Source organism: Rutidosis leptorrhynchoides, chromosome 6 (genome assembly GCF_046630445.1).
Source record: "Rutidosis leptorrhynchoides isolate AG116_Rl617_1_P2 chromosome 6, CSIRO_AGI_Rlap_v1, whole genome shotgun sequence".
Classification (NCBI taxonomy): domain Eukaryota; kingdom Viridiplantae; phylum Streptophyta; class Magnoliopsida; order Asterales; family Asteraceae; genus Rutidosis; species Rutidosis leptorrhynchoides.
The window spans coordinates 132,001,129-132,022,179 of record NC_092338.1 but is presented as its reverse complement, the minus strand read 5'-3'; the positions used below and the strand labels follow the sequence as shown (position 1 = coordinate 132,022,179).

Genomic DNA, 21,051 nt, shown 5'->3' with positions numbered 1-21,051 from the left:
CACTTTATATTTATGACTGATGGACTGTTATGGACAAAAACCAGACGGACATATTGAATAATCCAGGACAAAGAACAATTAACCCATGGGAATAAAATAAAATCAACACGTCAAACATCATGATTACGGAAGTTTAAATAAGCATAATTCCTTTATTTTCATATTTAATTGCACTTCTAATTATCACATTTTTAATTATCGCAATTTTATTTCATCGCACTTTTATTTATTTCAATTTCATTATCGTTATTTATTTTACGCTTTAAATTAAGTCTTTTATTTATTTAATATTTTACATTAGGTTTTAACTGCGACTAAAGTTTTAAAATCGACAAACCGGTCATTAAACGGTAAACCCCCTTTTATATATTATTATATATAATTATAAATATTTTGTACAAATATAGTTAATTAAAATATAGTGTACAATAAGCCCGCTCCCTGTGGAACGAACCGGACTTACTAAAAACTATACTACTCTACGATTAGGTACACTGCCTATAGTGTTGTAGCAAGGTTTAGGTATATCCCATCTGTAAATAAATAATAAATATCTTGTATAAAATTGTAACGTATTTAATAGTATTTCCTTGTAAAATTTAATAGTATTTTATATCCCTTAGCTTTAACATCAAGATACCACCAACAACAAACGATGAAGTGTTAATTTATAACTTCATTGGAGAAACATTTTGCAACGATTATATAATCTCTAAAGTCTTAGAGATTATCTATTCTAACCCTAATCAGAAATCAGATGAGTGAACCAAAATGATAGAAGGAAGAGTAGAAACCCTGACAAGAATAATGCGTGATTCACAAGCTAGACTTGTTTTACAAACAGCATCAACAGTACCATAGCATCACCAGCACCATCAGTATCGTCAGCTTCATCAGCCCTAGCAGCACCTATAACATCACAAGATCCAACAGTTCAAGAATCACCATGGACATTATTACAAATCAATAACAAGTATGTCATATCAACAAGATATGAATTATTAACTCATTTCCACTGAAGGATTTATATGTATATCTTATATATATAAATTTCCAAACCATAATAAATCTTTCCGTACTAAGCTATTATGTGTGAATCTTAACTACGCGTTTAATTCATATTACAAATATGCAATAATGTACGTCCTTCGCCCGCAACTTAACCATCGTTAACTACAATCTCTGTCTCAATTCAACAAATTCCAATTCATAATAAATCAAGTATATATATTTGATTTTACACTTTCATCATCGATGTACCCGAAACTTTTCAGATAACATCATTCGTACCTTGCGAAGTTCACAAGAATATAACGAAAACCAACATTACGCCTCAACAAATAAATGAAGTATTAATTCAAACAATATTATTGAAGAAATACTTATGTAATCTCTAAAGCCTTCAAGGGATTATTCAATTCTGGTTCCAGCCGTAAATCGAATGAGTTTAATTTAGTATTAACTCATTGAAATCTATGTTACATCTGAAGAGAATAGATACATATATATTTTCATAAAGACTGTAATAAAATTCTTTTGTACAAAATATTAATTGTGAAATTTTTTTAACGGGTAGGTAATACCCGATATATATATATATATATATATATATATATATATATATATATATATATATATATATATATATTCACAATTAATATGTTACATTCTTTGAATCTGATTAAGCAAATTATCAACTATACTTCCTACTTTCACAATAATATACATTCTCTCATAACAATCAAAACAACCATACTCATTCAAACTCAATTACATATTCTGACTTTGAAACCTCAGAATTCAATTATAGATATAACCGGTATCATCACTTTTAGATTCCTACATCTTTCGAAGCTATACTTTGACTTCAAAACTGTGTTAGAACATCAAATGTATATTAACGATTACAATCTGTGTTCAAACCCTTCGAAAATTTCTGAAGACACTTCAAATAATGAGCAATCGAGATGATGATCTAACCACATGTTACCCACAGTTATGTACTCGAAAAACTCTCAAAACTAAAGTCATAATTCCACACATATCTGTGTCAGATTCTTTGGCATTTATTAGCAAAAATAACTTTGCAATTCCTTTTCAAAGTAGCAAATTCTATCACAGCTCCAGCAAGACAACTTCGATTTTTCATTTGAAGTAGCCTTATCATAATCTTGATATATATGTTGCCCTTTCGCCATTGTTACCGGGGAACCTTTCATATCTCACCACATTAGCATTAAGCTTATCAGCAACCATAATGATCTGAGATTTTTCAAAAAGTCAATATATTTATCAAAACCCCATTATTTACTCATCTGCCTCTTTTAATGAAAATTGGCAGACGAATCATTGGGAATTAGCAATCAGTATTTTGAAATCTCGCAGCATGTTGACACCAACAGCTATACATATAACGTCTATCTCTAAGGTTTACATACTTCGAATGTGAAGTTTTTGAAACACACCTCGAAATACGAACTAGTTTTCGAAATGCTGATGAAGCATTAAAAACTATAAACGATCTTAACAGTAAAAAGTTTGATGATAAAGAATAGTGTATCGGCAAAGCTCAGAAAAAGAGAAGTTTTGAAACTGGAAAACGGATTGAGCAAAGTATGAAGGAGGCTGTAGACAAATCACAAAGACTGAACCTGCCTTCAAAGAATCCAAATGATTCAGTATCTGCTAAAGTCATCATCAAATACCTTGCTCCCAACTCTAAACCCTTGTGAACAATATTCTTCAGCATCCTCTGATATTAGAAATTCTAAGATATCATCGTATTTTCATTATAAATATCCTCCATATTTCTGAAGATATTTTCTTAATTATTCTTATCTGAAATCATTTACCTCTTCGCGCTATCTGTATTACATCATAAAAGAAACTATTTTAGTTTCTAAATTCTGAAACATTCGAGTTTAAAATAGGAATATTCTTTTAGAAGTAGTGTTGGGAGCTGAAGCATGAGTTAGTATAATATAATGACACTTGATCAACGTGATTATATTATAGTAAGTCATGCTGAGTTTCTAAATGGAAGGTGATGATTCACAGATCATAACATCATCATGTGCCATGTTATATGACTCTTGTATTCTATTTAACCTCTAAAATATCAAGAAAATATTTCTTGATGATTCGGCTTTTTCCGAGGTATTCTGGTAATTTGACAAGTCAAGATCGTACCATTACAATTTCCTTCCTAGAACATTAACAATGTTCATTCCGAAATTCATATCTGCGAATTCTGGACCATTACAAGCGGTGCTTAATCGCAAGAACAAGAAACGAAAGGACAAAATTCCGAAATAGAAATTAGAGTATAAATCACAGTAAATAAAAGAGAGCATTAACTGGAGATGACAATGATTATGGGAGACAGAAGTAGATACATCGAAATATAAGAGAAGATATAAAATCCAACAACCACCCAGAAATTATAAACCGTATATATCGATGCATATAGCAATATAAAGATACGAGAGAACTAAAAACACTATAAACCCAAGGGTATAGTAAAAGTAAATAGATTCTTCCGGCGGCAGATGAAAAAGAAGAATGACCGATATGAAAGTTAGAAGTATATCGAGAATCAGAACTGAATGGAGCATATTGATGAATACTTTAAAATATGAGTTGAGGAAGAAAGAATAGAAGGTGTGAGTTGTAAGGAAACGAAGGATGTGGATTTATAGGAAAATCTCCGACAGAGCAAATCAAAATGGATGATCGCATTTAAAGCGGATCCTAAATTTCCTTAATCAAATCCTATTACGAAGATTTTCTCCAAATCTATTGAACTTGGAAATCCACCCTATCTACGTCAAAAGATATGACGAATCTATACCTACTCATTTCACTCTTTTGGTGATAGCTTCACTGGTACTCTTCACAAAATCAAATGATTTTATCCATATTACTCAATGATGATAAAACCCTAATCTTCAGCTTATATGCGTCATGAATACATACTTATTGTCAGCCATGACCATCCCAATCAAATTTCGGGACGAAATTTCTTTAACGGGTAGCTACTGTGACAACCCGAAAATTTCTGACCAAATTTAAACTTTAATCTTTATATATTCCCGACACGATAAGCAAAACTTGTAAGTTGAATCTCAAGAATTTTAAACTGTGTTCATACATTCATTTAACCTCGACCAAATTCCAAAGATTCACTAACCATTATAGGAACGGATATGATTATATATGTATATATGTATATATTATAACTTGAAGACATTAGCAAGTATTAAACCTATAATACTTTACATAAACGTATTGTTTCAAAATATATATTCAAATAATTATCGATGGAATTAGAGGATGTTATCAAATGATTGATTTAACAGTTACATTGAATTATGATTATGAGTCTCTGTTAAGAGGTCCACTTTGATTTAGAAAACCTTTCCTTTTTTTAACGGTATCCGGAATATATTTGGTAAAAGTGATTTACAAAAGTGTCAATTACGAGAGTTAGTCAAAAGTTAGTAATCATTTCCGTTTAAATTTTAAAAGTGTACCTTACTTTGATTAGCTCGCGTCCCTTGATAATCAACTAGGAAGTTTACATATTAAAAACATTAATTGCTAAAATAACTACTATTATTTAAAAAAAAACGAGTTAAATTATATAAAACGAACTTTGAAATATATTTGATTTTGAAAGACTAATTATTATATCATTAGTTAAATATTTCAAATATATTTATTATGTACAAGTCTACAATTTTAAATAAAAATATATATATATTTTAACTTAGTCATAAAACGTCTTGATTTATAATAATATATTTTGATATACAACGAGTCACTGATTTATAGAAGCAAATGACCACAACGCTCAATTTTATAACTTACATTTTTATAAGATAAATTATTGATAAGTAAGTCAAATTATTAATAAGGGTACACGTCAAATGTACAAAAGAGCGCTCGAAAAACCAAAACTGATACATGAGTCGAGTGACAACGTACGAGTCATTTTAGTAAAAATTATATTTTTACCATGAGCGTAAATATAATATAATATATAAGTAATTATATAAATTAAATATAATATATATAATAATAATAATAATAATAATAATAATAATAAAAGGAGTGTCGGCAGATCGAAAGAGTGCATATTAGCTGGAACAAGGAGCCATGCAATCGCATGGCATCCTCTCCCATTACCCATGCGATTGCATGGTGTGTTTTGGTAAGCCAAGATCCTATAAAACGAACGTTTCCCAGTTTCATTTGCCCAATTCATCTATCTATCTATCGTATACTCTATATCTATATATATATTTATATTATTATTATTATTATTATTATTATTATTATTATTATTATTATTATTATTATTATTAATGATTAGTATTATTAATTTTAAGAGTGTTATTATTATTAGTTTATACATAAAATACTACGACGAGGTTCCGCCCTCGCGATTTCAAAATGAGTTTTTTTCGAGTAGGATAGGGCTAAGAAAATTATGGGTTATAGCTATGGAGGTGATGGGTATGGTTTATGGGTATGCTCGTGAGGTTAATCTAGTATTTATCATCTCTGTTGCGTTTACATACCTTTCCTGCAATATTGAATCTCAATATTGATACGTGAGTACTCGTAATTTAATTTTTACATATTAATAGTGTATCCCTGACTAGTGCTCGAGAATATAGAATTATGCATGCTTGTACTTTTGATATTGCCATTAGGTAGGATATGTTGAATCCTAAATTAGTTATGTATGCGGTTGAGATAAGGTATAAGATATGCATGTCGTTGGAAAGCTAGCGAAAAATTAAGAACTTTTCATTTAGAACTCGAATGATTTCGATGAACAGATTAGAAATTATAGTCAACTGAATTTTAGTATTATTGTTAAAATAATTATTATTACTATCGTCGTTATTATCGTCGTTACTATTTTTATCTATTAATTATTATTATTATTATTATGATTGATAATATTATCATTTTTAATATAAGTATAATTAATAAAAGAATTTTTATTATTATTATTATTATTATTATTATTATTATTATTATTATTATTATTATTATTATTATTATTATTATTATTATTATTATTACTATCATTATTAATATTATCATTATGATTAATATTTTTATTATTATTATAATTAAAATAGTTATTAGTATTATCATTAATGTTATTATTATTAGTATTATTATCATTAAAAAAAATTGATATTAGTATCATCTAACTATTATGACTAATATTATTATCATTATTATGAATACGATATAAAAGACGACTAAAAGATATTTTACAAATTGATTAGAAAATAATGAGTATGAGTATCATGATAAAATTAAAATATTATAAGATATTGAATAAGATAAAATTATCATTCTTATTATTTATATCATTTTATTATTATTAAAAGAATTATTAATATTAAAATTATCATTTTTACTAAAATTATCATTTTTAATAGAAATATCATTGTTATTATAAATATCATTATTATTATCAGCTTAATACTACTATTAATAAAAATTATCATTTTAATATCATTTTTAAATAAATATAAATATAGATATTTTATTAGTAGAATAAAAATAACTATTATTACAAAATAATACAACTTATAATTACTATTGTTATTATCGATATTAATTTATCAAATAAATATGTAATACAAAGATATTTTATTACACGTAATATAATTACATAACTAATACCTATCATTATATTTCTATGATATTAAATGAACTTTATAAATTTATTTACTTAAGATATATAAAAGAATATTTTATCATATACAAATTTTAAATATAAATTTTATTAACAAATGACTTTTAAAAATATTAAATATATAAACGACGATATTCAAGTTATATCTTAATCATGTATAAATTTTGGAAATCATTTTGAGTCAAAGTGACTTTTGTTGACTCTTGCATATTAGTCTCGAGCATTAGGATTGTGGTACACTATGACTTGACCTAATTTAATTAGACAAATATTGACCAACATATACATATACATAATTAATATAGGTTCGTGAATCCGAGGCCAACCTTGCATTTGTTCAATGATGTTATATGTATTTTTACTACGAAATACAGTATGGTGAGTTTTATTTGCTCCCTTTTTAAATGCTTTTGCAATATATATTTTTGGGACTGAGAATACATGCGCTGCTTTTATAAATGCTTTACGAAATAGACGCAAGTGATCGAAACTACATTCTATGGTTGGATAATCAAACCGAATATGCCCCTTTTTAGCTTGGTAGCCTAAGAATTGGTGTTTATTATAATTGCCACCAATTGACGCGAATCTTAAAGATAGATCTATGGGCACTAACAAGCCCCAGTCAGAGAATTTGAACTGCTTTAGTACTTCGATTTATCATGTCCGATGTGAGTCCCGGAATGATGGGGATATTCTATATGCATCTTGTTAAGGTCGGTTACCAGGTGTTCAATCCATATGAATGAATTTTAATTCGCGAGTTACGCGTGACAATATATGAAATCTTGTGGTCTATTAAAATGATGAAAATGAATGATTATGATAAACTAATGAACTCACCAACCATTTGGTTGACACTTGAAAGTATGTTTATTCTCAGGTATTATAGAAATCTTCTGCTGTGCATTAGCTCATTTTAAGGATATTACTTGGAGTCATTCATGGCATATTTCGAAAGATGTTGCATTCGAGTCGTTGAGTTCATCAAGATTATTGTTAAGACAACTATAGTTGGATGTATTATGAAATGGTATGCATGCTGTCAACTTTCGATGTAAAGAAAGTTTGTCTTTTAAAAATGAATGCAACATTTATAAAATGTATCATATAGAGGTCAAATACCTTGCGATATAATCAACTATTGTGAATCGTTTATAATGTATATGAACGGGTCCTTTCATGAGAAAGATGCAAGGAGTGGATCGAGGAGCAAGTTTATGAGTGGTGTGGAGGTGTGGGTAGCAGAGACAGCCAAAGATGCGAAGGTTGGTGTAGTTGGGTTTTTGTTTGTAAAGACGGTAGTGTGGTATGTCATGGTTAATGGCGGAGGAAGGGAGAATATTAAGTAAGTGGGCTACCATATGAAGAGCTTCCACCCAGTAGGTTGGGGGAAGATGGGTTTGAATGAGGAGAGTGCGAATGAGATTGTTAATTGTGCGAAGCATGCGTTCAGATTTCACGTTTTGTTGGGAAGTGGGGACACGAAAAACGAAATTGTATGCCATTAGACTGGAGGATTTGGTGGAAGGTTGTGTTATCGAATTCACCACCGTTATCACATTGGAATGCTTTTATTTCTTGATTAAATTGAGTGCGAATAAATGATCGAAATTGGATGAATTTATTGAGCGCGTTAGATTTATTGGGTAAAGGAAAAACCCGAACATAATGTGAAAAATGATCAAGAAATATAATATAGTACTTTAAACAACTAAGACTAGAAACAGGAGATGTCCATAAATCGGAATGAATAATATCAAAAGTAACATTAACATTGGAACTAGAAGCAGAAAAAGGGAGTCGTACATGTTTTCCAAGCTGACATGCATGGTATAATACAGGTGATGAACTTTTATTACAAATAATGTCTTTATTAGAAATAAATCTTCGAAAGACATCATGCCCGGGATGCCCGAGACGCTGATGCCAAGTAACCAAACTGGTGAGAAGAGCTTGCTGTGAAGAGTGGGAGGTGGAAGGCGTGAGTGGGTAGAGGTCCCCGGTGCTATCACAACGTAGAAGGAGCCGACGCGTCAGGTAATCCTTCACAGAAAAACCAAAAGGATCAAATTCAACAGAAACAATATTATCATGAGTAAAATGTTCTAACTAATATAATATTTTTAACGATATTTGGGGTGACGAGGACGTTGTTCAAGTGTAAAGGTCGTTGTACATTGGGTAACAAGCTATGGCCCGTGTTTGTAACGGGAATTGTGTTCCCGTTCCCAACGACGACTGATGAATATTTGCTATTATTAAAAACGGTACTAAGATTATTAATACAAGAGGTAAGATGTGAGGACGCACCAGTATCCATATTGAAACGTCCGCAACTAATCCATCCGGACGAAGTCTTCAACAGTTGGTCCCATTGCGATGATCGACTCCAAATGATATCTTTAATATGAGTTAATGCACAGCGGAAGACTTAATTCGTACCTGAGAATAACATGCTTTAAAATGTCAACATAAAGTTGGTGAGATATAGGTTTGATGCTAGCAGCGTTATAACTATGGACCACAAGATTTCATGTTTATACATAATACACTTCTCGTGTATAGAAAAGACGTTGAGCACTTGGTAACCATACTTAACTAAAAGTCACAGCAGCATACTCTTAAATAAACCCTACACCGTACCAAAGTGTAGTAACGAGAACGAAGTACTGTGCAACCGTTAAATGCTGGTCGTCCAACCCGGTTGGGGATGTCAGCCCGATAGATCTATCAACAGGATTCGCGTTTACGCTCCTCACGTAATTAGCAGTTACCAAGTATAAAGAGATATGCCATGGTACAACTCAACGTAGAATTTAGTTTGATCACTTGTGTCCATAACGTAAATCATTTATAAAAACAGCGCATGTATTCTCAGCCCAAAATATTTAGAGTTAAAAGGGAACTATATACTCACCTAATGTATTTTGTAGTAAAAATACGTATAACATCATTGATCAAGTATATGGTTGGCCTCGGATTCACGAACCTATATCAGGTATATATATTAATACACATAATAGTAATCGAACAATTTATTTATTATTATTAGTAATTGTTAAGTTATATGGTTTCATTAATAATTTAGCTATATTTACTTTATGTATACTTTAGATAAAAATTTGTTAAAATAATTATTTAAATGATAATAATAATAACAACAATAATGATAATAATAATAATATTATTCATGAAATTAGTAATAATAGTAATTTTCATAGAGATAATATTAATATCCATAAAATGATAATAAAAATTATGAAAATTTTTAAATAAAAGATACTTTTATTAATAATAGAAATTTTTAATAAAAAGCTAATTTTAATGAATATAATAATTTTAATGAAAATATTAATGATAATATTAATAAATTTTAAATAAAAAAAAAATTGATATCTTTAATGATAATGATAAAATGATAATTTTAATACATAAATAAAAATGATACTAATAATTATTATAATTCTAATACTTATGATATTAATAATAATAATGATATTAATAATTCATTTTAGTCATAAATAAGTTTTAGGGTTAATCATTTTTATAATAATAATATCAATTATAATAATAATAGTAATCAATTAAGAGATTATACCCTTGAAAGCCTTTTATAAAAAGAAATGCCCTGAATGGGACTCGAACCCAGGACCTCCCAAATAACAATAACATCCCTAACCACCCATCTGTATCGTGTTTTTCTCATTTAAAAAGACACCCAAAATCATTTAACTTCTAGACACCGTATTTCTTCCTCCATCTTTTTACATCGGCCAACACAGTATCCTATGATGATCTCGGCCCAACTAAAATAACAAATCTTCGGCCCAGTATGCCTCGGCCCAGATAATCAAACAATTCTTGGTAATTAAACAGATTGAAGTCCATTTAACCATTTAGAGCATTAGTTTATACGTATCAATTAGTAGATAGTCGCCGTAATATTTATTTAAAATTCATGGTGCTCGACAATTATCTTTACAGCTCATCCTTTTTCTTTATCTTTCTGTTTCGTTATCGAGATCGTGTTCACATGGAACCATCCTAATCATTATCACCTTCTTTATCAATATCGTTTTCACAGGAACCTTTTCAAAAAAATAAAAAATAATAAATATAGCAGCAATTACAGGAGAAAGAATTTCGTGGGTTTCAAGACTGAACCGTAAACGGCAATAAGAGGAGTTGCAGGTGGTTCGATTTCAAATGGATTTTCAATCGTGATAGACTTAATGGTGGTTTTAATGGTGGTGGAACGTGGTGAAGTGATTCTCGGTGGAGGGTTTCTAGGTTCTGGGTTTGATCGAGTAAATGAGTAGGAAACAACAGCAGAAAGTATTTTGTTGTGATAGTTGTCCTAGTGATTCGAAACAGAAACTTTCATAGGAAAAAGAAAAATATATATAAACAATGACGGGTTTACAGCAGTTGCAGCAGCAATTATGATCATAACCGTTATTTCCATCGGTTAGAAACCAGGTACAATAAATAGGATGATACGCAGCAGTGGTTTAAATGATGAGCTGGGTTGTCGATGGTTTGCAGGGAGTAGGGTGAAGTGATGACCACCGTCGATGATTACAAAGGTGATGAAGTAGTGGTGTCTCAAACAGGAAAAGAAAGAAAATATCATCAATGGTTTTTGATTGTGATTTAGTCTTGTACTCGAGAACAGGTAAAAGAAGTCGAAGGTGGTGTTGTTTTGTGGTGGTCTTAAGGTGATGATGTTAGGTGTTCATGGTGATTTATGTTGTGATGGTGGACGGTTAGTTTCTAAGTAGTTTTAGGGTGGCAATTTGGTGATGGAGGTGAAGTCCGATGGTTGTGTTGGCTATCGAATAGTAGTAGAAAAGATGGTTGTAAAAACAGAAAAAAAATGGCGAAGGTGTTGGTGTTGTTCGTGGTGGAAGTGGAGGTGATTATAAGGTGAACATAAACAGATTCATGGTGATGGGAATGGGTTTCGAAGTGGTGGCGAGGGTGGTGATTATGATGGAGTTAAAGGTGATGATAAATGGTGTTTTGTTGGTTTGGGTTCTCACAACAACCAGTAGGCAAGGGTGATCAATATCGTTATGTTTATGTAATATGTACGGGGTGTATGTATATATATATATATAGATAGATAGATTAGGATAGATAAAACTGTGGGAATGTTGATCACAAGCGAAACAGGAGATGGAAGAAAAAAACAAGAAGTGGGGTTTTTATGTTTCAATAAATATCATATATAGTATAGTGTTCATATTAAATTTTGTTTATTGGTAATCGTTATTATTACTAGCTATCATAAAGTCATGAACAACTAATTAAATGTAATTACATTAATTATATTTCAAGTTATTATATATATATATATATATATATATATATATATATATATATATATATATATATATATATATATATATATATAATATCTAAACATATACATATTTTGCTTATCGTGTCGGAACCATATAAAGATTAAGGTTTAAATTTGGTCGGAAATTTTCGGGTCATTACAGTACCCACCCGTTAAAGAAATTTCGTCCTCGAAATTTGGTAGAGGTCGTTATGGGTAACAACAAGAATGTTTTCATGACGAATATGAGGTAATAATGGAGTTTTATCGTTATTGAGAGATATAGATAAAACGATTCGATCGTGTGAAGCGTACGAGTGAAGCTATCACAAAAGAGTGAAATGAGTAAATAAATATATTCATTTCAACCGATGATGTAGTTACTATTGACTTCCGGAATTTAAGGAATTTAAAAGAAAATCTTGGAAATCTAAAAGATTTGATTCTTCGGCGAATAAGGAAATTATGATCTTCTTTGATTTAATGCGCCAATCTGTTTCAATTTCTCTGTCGGATATTTTACTATAAATCCACTCCTTTTGTTTCTTTATTTCCATATCTCACATCCTATTCTTTCTCCTCAGTTCATACCTTAAAGCATTCTTCAAAATGCTTCATCCCGTTCTGATTCTTGTTACACTTCCAACTTTCATCTTTCATTCTTCTCTTTCAACTGCCGCCAGAAGGATCTATTCACTTCTAACATTTCCTTGGAATTATAATTTTTTTTAATTCTCCCGTTTCTTTACGTTGCAATACGTATTGATATACACGGTTTGTAATTTCTGAGGGTTGTTATCGGCTTTTGTATTCTTCATTATTTTTCAAAGCCTCATGCTTTTGTTTTCCTTTCCCGACTTCGAGTCAAGCGAGTAATGATCCGGAATTCGTAGGTATGAATATTTGGAATAAATATAGCTAATGCCTTAAGAAAGAAATGGTAACGGCACGATTATGATTTGTCAAATTACCAGAATTTAGAAGAAGAGATGGAACTATCAGGAAGATATGTTCTCGATATATTTGAAAATTGAGTAGAATGTAAGAGTCGTGTAACATGGCACATGATGATGGTACTGTAAATCATCACATTCCATTAGAAACTTAACATGACTTACTGTAATATAATGAAGTTGATCAAGTTTCATTATATTATACTAATTCATGCATCAGTTCCCAACACTGCTTCAAAACATTCCTATTTTAAACTCGAAGGTTTCAGAATTTAGAAACTAACACAGTTTCTTTTATGTTGTAACGTAGATGTTACGAAGAGATAAATGATCGCCGATAGGAATAGTTGTGAAAATATCTCCAGAAATATGGAGAATATGTATAACAAAAGATATGAAAATATCTTATAATATCCAAGATAAATGATGATGAAGAATATCATTTTGGAAAGGTTTAGAATAATGAGTAGGGTTCTTACTAACGGGTCCAGCAGGCACTGAATCCTTTGGATTCTTTGAAGGCAGGTTCAGTTCTTGTGGTTTATCCATAGCATCTTTCATACTTTGGCTCAACCCGTTTTCTAATTCCAAACCTTCTCTTTTTCTGAGCTTTACCAACACACTGTACTTCATCGTCAACTCTTGACTTGTTAAAGTCGTTTACAGTTTTTGCTGCTTCATAGTTCAGGGTGTTTTTCAGAAACTTCACATTCGGAGTATATAATTCTTAGGGATAGTCGTTATAGGTATGATGGAAGAAGTTCTGCGAGATTTTCAAAATACTGATTGCGGATTCCGCCAAAGGGATGACGATCTGCTGGTACATCTGCTGATGATGTCGTGGAATATAAAAGGTTCTCCCGTAACGACGGCGAAAGAACAAGGTATAAATATCGAGGTTATAATAAGAGCAGTCTTTTCTGGGAAGTCGAAGTGGAGCTGTGACAAAATTTGCTACTTGAAAAGGAATCGTATGATTGTTTTTGCTAATGAATGATAAGGAATTTGACGCGGATAGGTTTTAACTATAACTTCGGTTTCGAAAATTTTTCAGGTGCATAACTGTATGCATGAATCTTTCTTCCATAGGCGAGGTGCGGCTGGTTCAACTTCTCGTTCGAGATGTTTTCAAGAATCATGAAAGATTTGAATGAGGAGTATAATTGTCGAAGTACAAATGAGGTTTAGGATGAAATCAAGTGGCAAACTTGAAGAATTTTTTAGTTTCATATGTTATAATCAATATTTTAATTCATTTTAATTGTCCAAAGTTAGCAGTTCAATAGTTCAATGGTCCAATAATTCATATATAACTTAATATATAATATTCGAATTAAATAATACGTATCGTGACCCATGTACCGGTCTCGGTGTCGATCACAACTCAAAGTATATATATATTTTGGAATCAACTCCGACCCTGTATAGCCAACTCCCACCTTCACATATAGAGTGTCTACGGTTGTTCCGAAATATATATATAGATGGGTCGATATGATAAGTCGAAACCTTGCATACGTGTCCTGTTATTTAAAGTGCGTAAAAGTAAATAACAGAAATTAAATGACGATAAATAAAATTGCGAGAATGTAAATTGCGATAAATTAAATGTTAATCAGTTAGCTGGGAACAGTTAGCTGGAACAGTTAGCGTGGAATCCTTAACAGATTTTCAATTAGTTAATTCGTGTGTTTCTAACAATTTTTAATCTGTCCAATGTTTCTTCTTTATGCCACTTGTTGGATTCGGATAGGTAAAAATCCAAATATGAAATTTGAATGGAAATGGTTATTCTGTGATGAATTGATACGTATATCGATGATTGTAAGTAGGATAGTAAATGACCGTTGAATCAGATTCGAAGAATGTACAGTGTAACTTGTTAATGTGAATTTTAAATATTCCTTGGGTACTACCCACCCGTTAAAATATTTTCATCATTAACAGTTTTGTACGAAAGAATTTTTAATTACGATCTTTATGAAAATATACTTGCATATATATTTTCTTCAGATGTAATTATGGATTTAATGAGTCAACAGGATATTAAACTCATTTGATTTATCGATAATACTAGATTACATAATCTCTAAAACATTAGAGATTACATAATCTTCATGTCGAACGAGGATAAATGAGATAGAATAATACATAAAGTGAAGATAATCGGTGTAGAACGATATGTAAAACTAAGATCATACTCAAAGTACAGATTTACGACGCGGTTGTGGTTGAGGGTGATAAAGGTACTGTCGGCGTTGATGATGGTAGTACGGATTATGCTGATGGTGCTGCTGCTGGTGTTTGTAACCTTCGCACCATGTTCTCCAGAGCCACTACTCGAGCGCAGAGTTCGTTGACTTCTTCTATTATACCGGGATGATTGATGGTTGGGGTGAGCGAATGAACAAGATCTGGAATATGAGATAGTATATAATCGTGACGAGATACTCTAGAAATGAGAGAGAAAATGGTTTCTCGAGCAGGTTCACCGGTAAGTGCTTCAGGTTCATCGCCAAGAGGGCAGTTTGATGAATGGAATGGATCCTCGATGTGAAATGATCGTCAGATATCAGATGATATTCTAGCTATATAGAATATCTATATATATAATACTAAAGATTTCGTAGACTACAGAGGAACCTACGACATATGTCCGGCAAATCTACAGATGCGCTAAGATATGAATTATCAGATACGCTAAGATATGAATTTTGTCTATACACTATCGATGCAGTAACTGCAGTAAGACGTGTTTAGACTTATGAATGATAAGTAGGCAATTCCCTAAGGATGATAAGCAGATGGTTTCCGACTAGAAATGATAAGCAAAACTTTTTGACATGTAGGCACGGTCAAAGTCCAGACTCACTAATGTATCCTAACAACTACTAGTCAGACACACTAATGCAAGGCCTGGTTCGCTAAGACCAACGCTCTGATACCAACTGAAACGTCCGCAACTAATCCATCCGGACGAAGTCTTCAACAGTTGGTCCCATTGCGATGATCGACTCCAAATGATATCTTTAATATGAGTTAATGCACAGCGGAAGACTTAATTCGTACCTGAGAATAACATGCTTTAAAATGTCAACATAAAGTTGGTGAGATATAGGTTTGATGCTAGCAGCGTTATAACTATGGACCACAAGATTTCATGTTTATACATAATACACTTCTCGTGTATAGAAAAGACGTTGAGCACTTGGTAACCATACTTAACTAAAAGTCACAGCAGCATACTCTTAAATAAACCCTACACCGTACCAAAGTGTAGTAACGAGAACGAAGTACTGTGCAACCGTTAAATGCTGGTCGTCCAACCCGGTTGGGGATGTCAGCCCGATAGATCTATCAACAGGATTCGCGTTTACGCTCCTCACGTAATTAGCAGTTACCAAGTATAAAGAGATATGCCATGGTACAACTCAACGTAGAATTTAGTTTGATCACTTGTGTCCATAACGTAAATCATTTATAAAAACAGCGCATGTATTCTCAGCCCAAAATATTTAGAGTTAAAAGGGAACTATATACTCACCTAATGTATTTTGTAGTAAAAATACGTATAACATCATTGATCAAGTATATGGTTGGCCTCGGATTCACGAACCTATATCAGGTATATATATTAATACACATAATAGTAATCGAACAATTTATTTATTATTATTAGTAATTGTTAAGTTATATGGTTTCATTAATAATTTAGCTATATTTACTTTATGTATACTTTAGATAAAAATTTGTTAAAATAATTATTTAAATGATAATAATAATAACAACAATAATGATAATAATAATAATATTATTCATGAAATTAGTAATAATAGTAATTTTCATAGAGATAATATTAATATCCATAAAATGATAATAAAAATTATGAAAATTTTTAAATAAAAGATACTTTTATTAATAATAGAAATTTTTAATAAAAAGCTAATTTTAATGAATATAATAATTTTAATGAAAATATTAATGATAATATTAATAAATTTTAAATAAAAAAAAATTGATATCTTTAATGATAATGATAAAATGATAATTTTAATACATAAATAAAAATGATACTAATAATTATTATAATTCTAATACTTATGATATTAATAATAATAATGATATTAATAATTCATTTTAGTCATAAATAAGTTTTAGGGTTAATCATTTTTATAATAATAATATCAATTATAATAATAATAGTAATCAATTAAGAGATTATACCCTTGAAAGCCTTTTATAAAAAGAAATGCCCTGAATGGGACTCGAACCCAGGACCTCCCAAATAACAATAACATCCCTAACCACCCATCTGTATCGTGTTTTTCTCATTTAAAAAGACACCCAAAATCATTTAACTTCTAGACACCGTATTTCTTCCTCCATCTTTTTACATCGGCCAACACAGTATCCTATGATGATCTCGGCCCAACTAAAATAACAAATCTTCGGCCCAGTATGCCTCGGCCCAGATAATCAAACAATTCTTGGTAATTAAACAGATTGAAGTCCATTTAACCATTTAGAGCATTAGTTTATACGTATCAATTAGTAGATAGTCGCCGTAATATTTATTTAAAATTCATGGTGCTCGACAATTATCTTTACAGCTCATCCTTTTTCTTTATCTTTCTGTTTCGTTATCGAGATCGTGTTCACATGGAACCATCCTAATCATTATCACCTTCTTTATCAATATCGTTTTCACAGGAACCTTTTCAAAAAAATAAAAAATAATAAATATAGCAGCAATTACAGGAGAAAGAATTTCGTGGGTTTCAAGACTGAACCGTAAACGGCAATAAGAGGAGTTGCAGGTGGTTCGATTTCAAATGGATTTTCAATCGTGATAGACTTAATGGTGGTTTTAATGGTGGTGGAACGTGGTGAAGTGATTCTCGGTGGAGGGTTTCTAGGTTCTGGGTTTGATCGAGTAAATGAGTAGGAAACAACAGCAGAAAGTATTTTGTTGTGATAGTTGTCCTAGTGATTCGAAACAGAAACTTTCATAGGAAAAAGAAAAATATATATAAACAATGACGGGTTTACAGCAGTTGCAGCAGCAATTATGATCATAACTGTTATTTCCATCGGTTAGAAACCAGGTACAATAAATAGGATGATACGCAGCAGTGGTTTAAATGATGAGCTGGGTTGTCGATGGTTTGCAGGGAGTAGGGTGAAGTGATGACCACCGTCGATGATTACAAAGGTGATGAAGTAGTGGTGTCTCAAACAGGAAAAGAAAGAAAATATCATCAATGGTTTTTAATTGTGATTTAGTCTTGTACTCGAGAACAGGTAAAAGAAGTCGAAGGTGGTGTTGTTTTGTGGTGGTCTTAAGGTGATGATGTTAGGTGTTCATGGTGATTTATGTTGTGATGGTGGACGGTTAGTTTCTAAGTAGTTTTAGGGTGGCAATTTGGTGATGGAGGTGAAGTCCGATGGTTGTGTTGGCTATCGAATAGTAGTAGAAAAGATGGTTGTAAAAACAGAAAAAAATGGCGAAGGTGTTGGTGTTGTTCGTGGTGGAAGTGGAGGTGATTATAAGGTGAACATAAACAGATTCATGGTGATGGGAATGGGTTTCGAAGTGGTGGCGAGGGTGGTGATTATGATGGAGTTAAAGGTGATGATAAATGGTGTTTTGTTGGTTTGGGTTCTCACAACAACCAGTAGGCAAGGGTGATCAATATCGTTATGTTTATGTAATATGTACGGGGTGTATGTATATATATATATATATATATATATATAGATAGATTAGGATAGATAAAACTGTGGGAATGTTGATCACAAGCGAAACAGGAGATGGAAGAAAAAAACAAGAAGTGGGGTTTTTATGTTTCAATAAATATCATATATAGTATAGTGTTCATATTAAATTTTGTTTATTGGTAATCGTTATTATTACTAGCTATCATAAAGTCATGAACAACTAATTAAATGTAATTACATTAATTATATTTCAAGTTATTATATATATATATATATATATATATATATATATATATATATATATATATATATATATATATATATATATATATATATATATATATATAAATATCTAAACATATACATATTTTGCTTATCGTGTCGGAACCATATAAAGATTAAGGTTTAAATTTGGTCGGAAATTTTCGGGTCATTACACATATGCCATCTGAAAACACCGTAATCTTAAAGCGTCATCGCGTTAAATGCACTCCGTAAAATAGTTTTCTGAGTCTGAGTGCGTGGGTCAACCGTGAAGGATTCGTGAGTTAAGGGCTGACCTACATAATAAGTGGACTGGGCCAGTTAGTGCTGTTGGGCCACAATAATCTGCAGCAATTGGTCCTGATTCAGACTCATGGGGCGGCTGTTATTGTACGAATTAGCTGTGGAATTGTGCCTTCTTGGGCTCCCTTGATGTAGAAAATGGCGACGATTTTCAAACCTGCAATACCCTTTGGAAAAATTGTGACATATCTCAGGCTGTGAAGAATTGTTGGTGTGAGAAGGTGTTGTTTGAGCAATGAGTGCTGATGGACTGGAGGAGTTTGATTGAGTGTCGAATGTCTGCTTACTCAGTCGATTGTCGTTCATCTCTTCCATCAAAATCATGGAACGCACCGTATCAAAATCAGGGAATGTATGGCGATGAATGATGATGTAAGAAGCGTGATGATAATTTCCATTCAAACCATTTACAGCATACATGACAAGGTCACGATCTTCAACAGTCGATCCCAAGTTTTTAAGAAGAGCAACGAACTTGTCAATTTGTCGAAAGTATTCTTCAATAGATTGATTCCCAATATCCAAACCGCGTAGTTCCACAGTCAATTCCATGGTTTTTGATGACTTATTGTCTTGAATTTTTTTTAAGAAAGACCCAGGTTTCGTAGGCTGTAGTATGTTGTTATTAAGGACACGTTCAAGAAGAGGCTCAGAGATGGTGTTGTATATCCATGTAGAAATGACTGCATCGGCTATTAGCCATTCGGACGTGACTTGCTCGTCTACTGTTGATGTCCCTTGAATGTATTTTAATACATCAAACCCTGCATAATGGGTAGTGAAAATCTTTTTCCAGTTGGAATAGTTGAGTTTGAAGAGATCTAACTTAACTGGAATGAGATGATAGATGGAGGTGACGGTATATATTTTATCATATTGACTAGCCATGATTGGAAGAAGAAGAAGAAGAAGGTGATTGAAGAATGACCGTATGGTTTTTTTTTTTTTTTTTTTTTGCCGACGAAAAAGAAAAATTAGGGTTGAAGGGAAAGGCTCGATACCATGTTGAAAAACATACGGTATATTATTTCGGTATGTGTTGCCCAGTACATAGAGTGCCTATAAGTAGGCATAAACCCTTACAAATATAAAAGGGCTATGCCCAACTAATATATTACATGGACATAATATAATGGACTAGCCTAACAAGTAGTCTAACTAAATATGCCGTCATAAATTTGTCGGTAAAATGATTGCCTTAAATTCGTCCTTAAATGTGTTCGTCGGTAATTATTCCGTCCCAATCCCCTCGGAAAAATCCAATGTAAATCCGAAGGAAATCCGTCGCTAAAATTATAGCCATCCCAAAATCCGTCGGTAATTTTTTCTGAGGGCGATTTTAGGGTCGGCCGATATCCGTCGGTAATCCGTCGTTAAACGTGTTTTGGGACGGATTTTGCCGTCGGTAATTCCCAGTTTTCTTGTAGTGATGCTCCTTATTGCAGTTACTACCATGAAATTGTATGTAGTTTTACGTTTCGGCTCTTTGAATTTAAGTTATTGTGCGATTTTAGGAGTAAAACAATGTTTGAATGCTCCTTTTGTAGTTACTACCATGGTCTCCACGGTTGTTGGCATGGTTGCTGGAACTTCATCGGCTATTCAAATGGTCGTATTGTAAGTGTTGGTATATACTATTTGTGTCTTTCATTAGATAATATGAATAATGCCGAATTAGGAGTAGAAATGTTTTCTATATTAAATCATTTAATATAGAAAAAATTTCTACTCCTAATTCGGCA

At 31.7% G+C, this 21,051-nt stretch overlaps 1 protein-coding gene across 1 annotated transcript; it reads right to left on the bottom strand.

The window, feature by feature from the left end:
- Positions 1–19,327: 19,327 nt before the first annotated feature.
- Positions 19,328–20,197, bottom strand: LOC139854082 (uncharacterized). Its single transcript, XM_071843406.1, has one exon. It carries the CDS (start codon positions 20,195–20,197, stop codon positions 19,328–19,330), a length of 870 nt encoding a protein of 289 aa, XP_071699507.1.
- Between the last annotated feature and the right edge of the window lie 854 nt (positions 20,198–21,051).

Bases quoted from the DNA above. Each gene is read 5' to 3' on its own strand.
- LOC139854082 (XM_071843406.1), bottom strand. From the start codon at position 20,197: ATGGCTAGTCAATATGATAAAATATATACCGTCACCTCCATCTATCAT.